The 9401-nt window shown below is 40.7% G+C and overlaps 1 protein-coding gene across 1 annotated transcript in view; it reads left to right on the top strand.

The window, feature by feature from the left end:
- Window positions 1-3717: 3717 nt before the first annotated feature.
- Window positions 3718-9401, top strand: part of LOC5575964 (ubiquitin carboxyl-terminal hydrolase 15) — an 88677-nt gene continuing 82993 nt past the window's right edge. Inside the window, exon 1 of the mRNA XM_021855821.1 lies at window positions 3718-4698. Coding sequence (XP_021711513.1) covers window positions 3961-4698 — 738 coding nt within the window. The 5' untranslated portion in view covers window positions 3718-3960. The remainder of the gene's footprint in view (window positions 4699-9401) is intronic.

The following is a 9401-nucleotide window of genomic DNA, read 5'->3' as shown; positions in this document are numbered from 1 at the left end:
CAACAGAAGGAGGGGAAACGTTGAGCTGTATTTGGGACTTTTTGCTTTCTCGCTGTTTCTCTCTCTATCTTCCCCCCGTTTCAATGCTGGTTTCGCCCACACTTGTTCGTGTTTGAGTTACCCACTGCACGACGGGTGGTGACGACTGTGTTGCATTCGGCACCAGCCGTCGGCGCAAACAAGAAATAGTGGTGGGAAATGATGACGATAACGGCGCCGTCGATTGTGTTGTAGGAAACCAATGCCAATCAAATACATACAGCTTCTCCGCTCTTCGGTGAATGATTGCTTTGCAAATATATGTGCGCAAGTCGCGCATGCACGTTGCTCGTGTTGCTGCCGTGAAGCATATGTATATGCTTCATCGACCCTGGATCTGAATCGGATTGATACAATAAGATCATGATGCTGAATATCATTTCCCTACATGCACTCAATACGCTGATAACATGAAAAGAGAACTGGCAGCTGAGCGAATGCTGATCCAATCCAGCGTAAGCCTAAAACATGATTTGGCAAAAAGACCAAAATACAGTTTTCTGTACCTCGTTCTCTTTTTGTTATTTGAGCGTATTCAATATTGCGAGGCAGAGCGACTCTGAAAATATCGACATTTTGTTGCGGTGTGCTAATCGGAGTCACCAGCTGTGCTTTGTTTTGATTCATTCAATCCCACGACGTCACTTCTATGTCTATGTGTCCTATGTAACAACAGAAGGAGGGGAAATGTTGAGCTGTATGTAGGACATTTTGCTCTCTCACTGATTCTCCCTCAATTTTCCTCCCGTTTTTATGACAGTTTCGCCCACATGATCATGTGTGAGTTTCCCACTGCATGACGTGGTGGTGGTGACGGCTTTTGAAGTTTCGATGATGACGATGATTACGATGACGGAGCGTTGATCGTTATTAGCGCATTGCGTGCATGTAGGGGAATGATATTGAGCACAAAATTGAGCATCATGATGTCATTGTATCAATCTGATTCAGATGCATGGTCGATCAAGCATATAAATATGCTTCCCGGCAGCAACACGAGCAACGTACATGCGCGACTTGCTCACACATATTTGCAGAGCGATCAATCACCGAAGAGAGGAGAAGCTGTATGTATTTGTTAGACGTGGGCTCCTTTCTCGAGTTCCTACAACAAGATGGACGGCGTCGTCATCGTCATCATTCCCCACCGCAATTTCTGGTTTCAACCGACGACTGGTGCTGATTGCAACACAGCCGTCACCACCACCACGTCATGCAATGGGAAACTCTCACATGGACGAAACCGTCATAAAAACGGGGGGAAAATTGAGGGAGAATCAGAGAGAGAGAGCAAAATGTCCTACATACAGTTTCCCCTCCTTCTGTTGTTACATAGGACACATAGACGGATGGGAAGAAGTGACGTCGTGGGATTGAATGAATCAAAACAAAGCACAGCTGGTGTCTCCGATTAGCACACCGCAACAAAATGTCGATTATCAGCGTATTGAGTGCATGTAGGGAAATGATATTCAGCATCATGATCTTATTGTATCAATCCGATTCAGATCCATGGTCGATGAAGCATATACATATGCTTCACGGCAGCAATACGAGCAACGTGCATGCGCGACTTGCGCACATATATTTGCAGAGCAATCATTCACCGAAGAGCGGAGAAGCTGTATGTATTTGTTTGGCATTGGTTTCCTACAACACAATCGACGGCGCCGTCATCGTCATCATTTCCCACCGCTATTTCTTGTTTGCGCCGACGGCTGGTGCCGAATGTAACACAGTCGTCACCACCCGTCGTGCAGTGGATAACTCCCACACGAACAAGTGTGGGTGAAACCAGCATTGAAACGGGGGGAATATTGAGAGAGAAACAGCGAGAAAGCAAAAAGTCCCAAATACAGCTCACGTTTCTTCTCCTTCTGTTGTTACATAGGACACATAGACGGGGGGTAAAAAGTGACGGCGTGGCATTGAATGAATCAAATTGTTGTTGTTCGTGAGAGACTTTAACCCGAAGGTCATTCGTCTCTTCTTCAAATGACTAAAAACAAAGCACAGCTGGTACCTGCGATTATCACACCGCAACAAAATGAGCAGTTCAACTTGAATGTCGAAGCAGTTCAACGCACGTGGATACAAAATGAAATAAAACATGATTGTTGTGTGATCAAATCAAAATATCCGATGTTACTATAACTGAAACAAAACGACAGAAATGAATGTCTAATGTAACAATTGTTGAAACAGAACGACCTATGTGATTTATCCTATGTACATATTTTTGATCAAATCGTCCTATCTAATGTTTTTATAGATTTCAGTGTAATTTCCAAATAAATTGACAAAATTTCATTTCATACGTTGAACTCTATTACATTGCTTTCCTCTACAAGCAACACAGTGGGGAAAAATTATTTCATTTTGATACAGTTTCAAAATATATTTTCACAACCTTCAAGCTCGATTTACTCGAAATGTGTGAATTGTTAGATAGGCCGTTTTGAAAAGTTACGCGAGAAATATAGATATTTTCTCATACAAACATTTTGAAAATACAATACGATATATTGTTCATGTATTGTCTTGATAAGCAATTCGTGTATTGTTGTACAATACAAAAACAATTCAACGAACTGTATCATGGTTGTATTCGTCGTTACAGCTAATGTCAAGTGACTTCTGAAAAACTACTTATTTTTACTTTTTGAATATTTTTCACCCAACATTTCTTGCTTTCTGAACTTGTTTTGTTTATTTCTTTCAGCAAAGCTACATAGAAAAAAGCAACAGTTGTTTTACACGAAAATAGGAATTTGACCAAAATTGTAAGGTATAAAACCAATTAAAAACAATACAATGTTCTGTTACAATATATTATATTGTTTTTGAATTGTATATCCAAACAAGAATAATATTGCTTCGACATTCAATTACAATACGCTGTATTGTATCCAATACGTTATATTGTACATTAATGGTTTATTCCTGAGACGAGACTCGCGAAGACGGTCTTCTTTTTCTGTGATTGCTGAGTTTTTTTCTTATTCCACTTAGTGTTTATACCAATTATGCGCATGCTGTTCAAAACCTCACATGAACATCTCAGCAAAAAATGATTGAGTTTGCATCACATCGAATCATAAATAGCCGTTTGAATGAGATTTCATGTCAGCAAACGTAGCAGACATTAGAAATAATTAATCTTTTGCTTAGATTTATCAGCAACTTTGGAAAAAACTGCTCCGCCGACAGAAGTTTTTAATAATATTTTACTTTGAACACAACACTTTTCACTTTTTCAGCCATAAAAACGGTTGGCTGCATTTGACGTTTCATGAGAGGGGAATCTGGGCTGCATATGACGTTGATATTTTTCCTCTTCGCGAGTCTCTCTCAGGTTTATTCCATTCACTGAATGATACGTTTTTATCCGGGCGTGTGTCTGGATCTCGAAGCTGCGTTGGTTCATTCACAAATTTCATAACGCCAAAAATGGGCATTTTTGATACCCACCCACCCCCTTGTAACGCTTTTTGTATGAATGTTTTACTTATTTTGTATGAGCTGTAACATTTCAAGGACACCCACCCACCCCCTTCAGCGTTATGAAATTTATGAACAGGCCCCGTCCGAATCAAAACGGTACTCTCGAAATCCCGAAAAACACGATGGACGTAATTTTTGAAACCGCCCTAAAGTGCATACTGAGCTTACTTTTTATTTTGGTTTTGTCACGTCAACGACGTCAACATCGCGAAAATGCATTCGTCGTGTTTTGTTCTGGGTGAAAAATAATGAAAACTTCGGAAAATTGTGCAAAGTTTTTGCTAATTGAAGCTCGCTAGCATTATAAGTTCTCAGATTTGTTCGAGTGGACCGTGTAGTCGAGGAAATAAAAACGGAGAATTTGTTGAGTGTGGATTATATCGATTAGTGGCATCCGGTCGAATCGAAACTTCTACAATGTCGTCTAGAGTAAAACCCATTCATTTGGCCCCGAATCTGGAAACTTTGGAGTCCCTTTACACACTCCCGAAGAACATCGACATGAGAAAGGTTCTGGTGCTTTGCCAGAGCGCCAACCGACTGAAACAGTCGGCCGACAGGCATTATGTGGAACGAGACGAGGAGAATGCGTTCGTCATGTATATGAAATACTTGAATCTCTTGAGCACAATTAAAAGTCACCGGGAATATGCCGACAAAAAGCGGAACATTATCGAGGCTCTGGGACCAAACAAGGAACTGATTCTCATCTATGAAAAGGTGGAAAAATTGAAGACAAGTCTAAGTAAGCGATACGCAACCTCTTGCGCGCAGAATGAACGGGAGCAGAACAAAATTCGAAACCTACATGACCACATAAGCCCCATAATATCCCACGTGAAAGATTCGATAGATGCCAAGGAACTGTTCGAAATGATTACCAACTCGAAGCTGAGCATGCTCATCATGGACTGCCGCTCGGAGAAGGACTTCGAGGACAGCCGGATCCGGTACACGTTTATGGTGAATGTACCGGAGTCGTTGCTGGTTCCCGGGATGACCGCCGGGAAGATTCATAACGACCTGCCAGCAGAGTCGAAGAGTTTGTGGATGTACCGGAAGGTGAAGGAGCAAATAGTGCTGATGGACAATAGCACGCGGGGAACCCCCCACAAGGATACGCCCCTCTGGGTGCTGGAAGATATCCTGAAGAAGGTAAGTGCTATCGTCTCTAATTTTCCCAAATTTGCACTTCTAGCCGATCATACCAAGTAGGATAGTTCAGATAGTTTTAACGTATCACATAACTGCACTAGGATATCTTAAAACATCACGTTGTTGGAGAACTTGGAAGGTCAACCTCCAAATGCAGGGCTGACAATAGGCCTATTTTTAGAGACTTGGTCTCTATTTTAATGCAAGTCTCTGAAAAGTCTTTTAACGGAACGTTTCTAAAGTCTCTATTTCAACAAAAATGGTCTCTGAAGCCAAGTCTCTTTTTTCGGCTTGCAGCGAATCCTGCTTCAATTTATATTTCTCCCAGCAAAAAATATTAGGCGACTACTTTATAGGTTCTTCAGGAATTGTTGCTCAGTTTCAGATTCTTAGCGGAATTCTTCTAGTTATTTGTACAGAGATTCGGGCAGAAATTCCGCCACCAAAAATTCTCACAATAAAAATTATAATAAATTTATAATTATTATTTAAATAAAATTATTAATCACAACGATACTAACTAGATATATTTGTGAACTTTATATGCACTCAGCTGCATCGCTGAGTACGTTTATGAAAACAACGACTATTGTTTTGCATATGGTTGTACACGATGCACAATGATCCAAATCGACAATTTAGCAGGAAAAAAGAGTTTTCTCCGTTCTCGTCGATTTTAGACGTTCGATGTCTTCAGAGAAGTTATTCGTAATTGAGTTTTGCATCTTCTGAGAAAAAAAGTTGAATAAGGTGGCCCTTAGTTAAGTTTGAATTTTGACTCAAACTCTTTTGTTTGATGAAATTTGTGAATAGCTCTTTTGCAAACTTTTAAAAAATGTTATTTTGAACAACTTTATTATTAAATTTATCAACAGGCTTCGTAGCCCCAATGATATTGTTGAAACTAAGGACAGCAATATTAATTAAAAAAAAAAAACTAAATCACAAACATAATCTTGGTCACAGTCTCAAACATAATCATAAACGTTGTCAGGCAATTAAAATAGTTATTTAAGCAACAAGTTGCAAAATGATGATTTTTTCAGCTCGAGTGGTACATTTATCCAACGAGGCTTGCCGAGTTGGATAAATACGACGAGAGCTGAAAAAATCGAGTTTTGCAACGAGTTGCGTACAACTTTTTTTGCAATTACGAAAAATGCCGTTATAGTTGGATTATTTCTTGGAACATAAACATATTTCAAGAAATCCCACGTGAGCTTCCATGCGTAGTAACAGTACAGTTTTCCTCAATCAGGTAGGCTGTGGAATGACTGTCACTTATTTTCTCACTTCCATTGCCGATTCCATTTTCAGTGACTGATCAGGTAAGACGCTACATACATTTTCCCTCAATATCGAAATTATTATTTTGTGCTGAATTGCCCGCACGAACCGCCGCATAAAATTTCCGGCGAAAGTGAACGAACAAGACGATCCCATTCCAACAGATTACAACTCAGAATCCATCACAGTCAACTAGCCCCTGACTCTAAATCCATTGGACGATCCAATTCGACTCAATTCGGATCTTCAAACGGATGTATAACCAGAACCCAGTTGACTAAGTTATTTAGGGCCGATTTCTTCACCTTCCGTTATGCCGTAAACCACGTTTACCCGTATGGTTAAACAAGGTTTAATGCCTAAGCGGAGGTGAAGAAATCGCTTATTATAGACTCAGAGCAATTCAATAAATGACGTATAGAGGCAATCAGATATTAATTTGACATCTCCCAAAACAGTGCTGAAAAGTGCTACTTTTCGATACCGTTTTCAGTGCTGAAAAGTAGCACTTTTCAGTACTGTTTCTCTTGGTAGTAAAAGTAGGCCATTATGTTCATCAATTTCTTGTTAAAAAGTAGGCTGATATACAACGGAATTGCAAAAAAAACATTTAACATATTATCGTTGTCGTTATCCGTTTCTACCAGCACAAAACTCCGAAAATCTTCGACGAAGCGATTCACGGGTGAGGTGGAAGTCAAACAGTAGGGCAATCCTGTTGAAGACGCGCTGGGGATACCGATGATCGCCCCATGCATTCCGTAGTTAGTACTTCGTAGTGGCAAGCGTAGCATAATATTGTTCCGGAGTGATCGTGACTGGGAGTGCAAATCATTTTTTTAAAGGATGAAAACACAATCTTTCCGTCCTTGTAGCGTGTCTGCAACCGTAAGAGCTCTGCAGACGTCCCTTCTGGTGCGAAGTAGCTCTAGATCAATCAGCTGGCATCGACTCTTGTCGTAGGCGGGGCTCCAGACCGCGGAACAGTATTCCAAAGTGGAGCGCACGAGCGAGCAATATGGACCGATGCACGCGTTCACTATTTGACGTTTGAGCGGTGCCGTGTTATTTACGAGACCATGGCAACAAGTGAATTCGGCACCGCTCAAACGTCAAATTAGTGAACTCGTGCATTGATCCATAGGGACTTTAAGCAGTAGACGTCTGTGAAGTTCTTTGCAATCCTGAAGATGAATCCCAATGTTCTGGATGCCTTGTCGACAATGTACGAAACATGCGGCTTGAATGTCAGCTTTGAATCCAGAATCACCCCGAGATCCTTTACTTGGTTCACACTATCGATTGTAGTTCCCAGCAGGCAGTAGTCAAATATTATCGGCTGTCTTTTCCTTGTAAACGTTATAATAGAACACTTCTTTGGGTTAACAAGCATACGGTTCAGGAAACACCAATCGGCAAAGTGATCAAGCTGTTGTTGCAAAAACCCACAGTCGGCAATGGAGTGGATCTTAAGAAACACTTTGAGATCACCAGCATATGATAGCCGAGGACTTCTGATGGCCGAATGAACGCCATTAAAATAGATTAAGAAGATCAGGTGACTACCTTGGGGTATGCCAGACGTAGCATAAAAGCTGCCAGATCTGCAATCTCCTATCGTCACTGTAGTAGATATAGATTCCAGAACAATTCCAGAATAATATAACAACGTGGCATGGCTTGAAAATGTTTAGCGTGTCTGACGTCGAAACATGCTATAAATACGGAACACGAAAACGATCCGATAGAGAAGTATCAAGAAATCATCTGCGTATAACAAATGTTATAGTATTAGTAATCTCCAGAGAGCAAGAAACTTCGGGTGTGAAAAAAAGAACGCCTACTACTACTGCGACAACTCGCGTAGGGATGAGCATCGAGACACACGTTCGGGTCTGAGTGTTCGAGTTAATAAAAACGAACACTGAAACGAGCGCTTCGATTGATATTGAGTCGGATCGGAGGCTCGAAGCCGCAACGATGATGAGGAGAGATCAGTCTGTTAAAGAATGTTGTTACGATTGGACGTGATTGTTTTTCTGAAGCGGAATGTTTCAATCCGCGTGGTAATGGCACCGGCCTGATGGTGAACAAAATTGATTTTGCGTTACGACAGTCACCTTCAACAGGCGACCGGTTAAATAAGTTTTGAACCAACTAGAGAGACTGCCACAGGTTCGGCTTCAAGCTTAGCGATCGCAATAGTATGGTTCAGCTTGTCAAATGCGTCGGACAGATCGGTGTAAATAATATCCGTTTGTGATCGTTCTACCATGTTGGTTATAAACGATGTCAAACAGAGCAAATTGGTGGCGGTGGAACGACCGGCAGTAAACCCGTGTTGATCAGGACAAAGATGTTGCTTGCAGTGCGACAGAAGTGGTTTCATGATAACGAGTTCGAAAAGCTTCGACACGGCATCATCCCTCTGTAATTGTCAACGTTGCGCTTGCTTCCTTTTTTGTGCACCGGAAACATGTGTGCAATCTTCCAGTTAGAAGGAAATATGCCGCTCGAAAGTGACGGACGAAATAAAAAAGAAGGGGGCTCAGCAAGCCGGAGATGTGTTTCTTTAGGAGTATGGACGGTACTCCATCAGGTCCAGGATTGTTGGACGCCTTCAGTTGCTTTGCTGCTTCTGAGATCATTCCTTCGTCTATTTCGATTGCACCTAATGCTTGGTCGTTCAAAGGAACATTTCTGGCTGCAAGTGAAACTTCATGGCTGCTTAACTGCCCATACTCGCATAAGAGTCCCATATGAATTTTCACTACTTTTGAGTTAGCTTCATGAATGATGTTTATTTTTAGTGTACTTTATTTAATCATGCTCAAATTTGTGTCTTTGTATGGACAAAATGCGACAAAAATACCAAACCATGTACGTCCCATATTGAAAGTACCCGCATAACAGTCCCATTCATTAATTACGGGGAAATTTTGTGTTGTCTAATTTTTATTTAATTGAAAAAAATATAATAAAAATTGCAGTGTTTGAAACCATGTTTATTCACGTAAAATTCTTATTCTTGCTGGACATGAAAGTTTTCCCATCTGTTGCAATAAGTGGTAAAACCACATCTTGAAGTTTTTTCTTGCCAGCTTCTAAACAAAAATTAGCAAAAGTGTTTTTTGTGTAGGTATACCGGCCAAAATTTGTTTTTCTTGTAGAGACCCCTACTATTTCTTGAAAAAAATTCTGGCTACACCACCGCATCATATAAATAAAATAACGAAAATAGATAATATTTAAGTTCTTTTATCGAAGATAACATTGTTTTTTTTGGTGATTCGACTATCCGGAGTGAAAAAAAATCGATACTCCGAATAATCGAGTCCGAACTGTAGATAATCGCCAACAGCTTTGCCGTCATCAGGGTAAATCAAAACTTGCTCAGTTGTTACCTATAGTATGGT

The sequence above is a fragment of the Aedes aegypti genome, chromosome 3, assembly GCF_002204515.2.
Source record: "Aedes aegypti strain LVP_AGWG chromosome 3, AaegL5.0 Primary Assembly, whole genome shotgun sequence".
NCBI lineage: Eukaryota > Metazoa > Arthropoda > Insecta > Diptera > Culicidae > Aedes > Aedes aegypti.
This window is presented reverse-complemented; position numbering and strand designations above follow the sequence as displayed.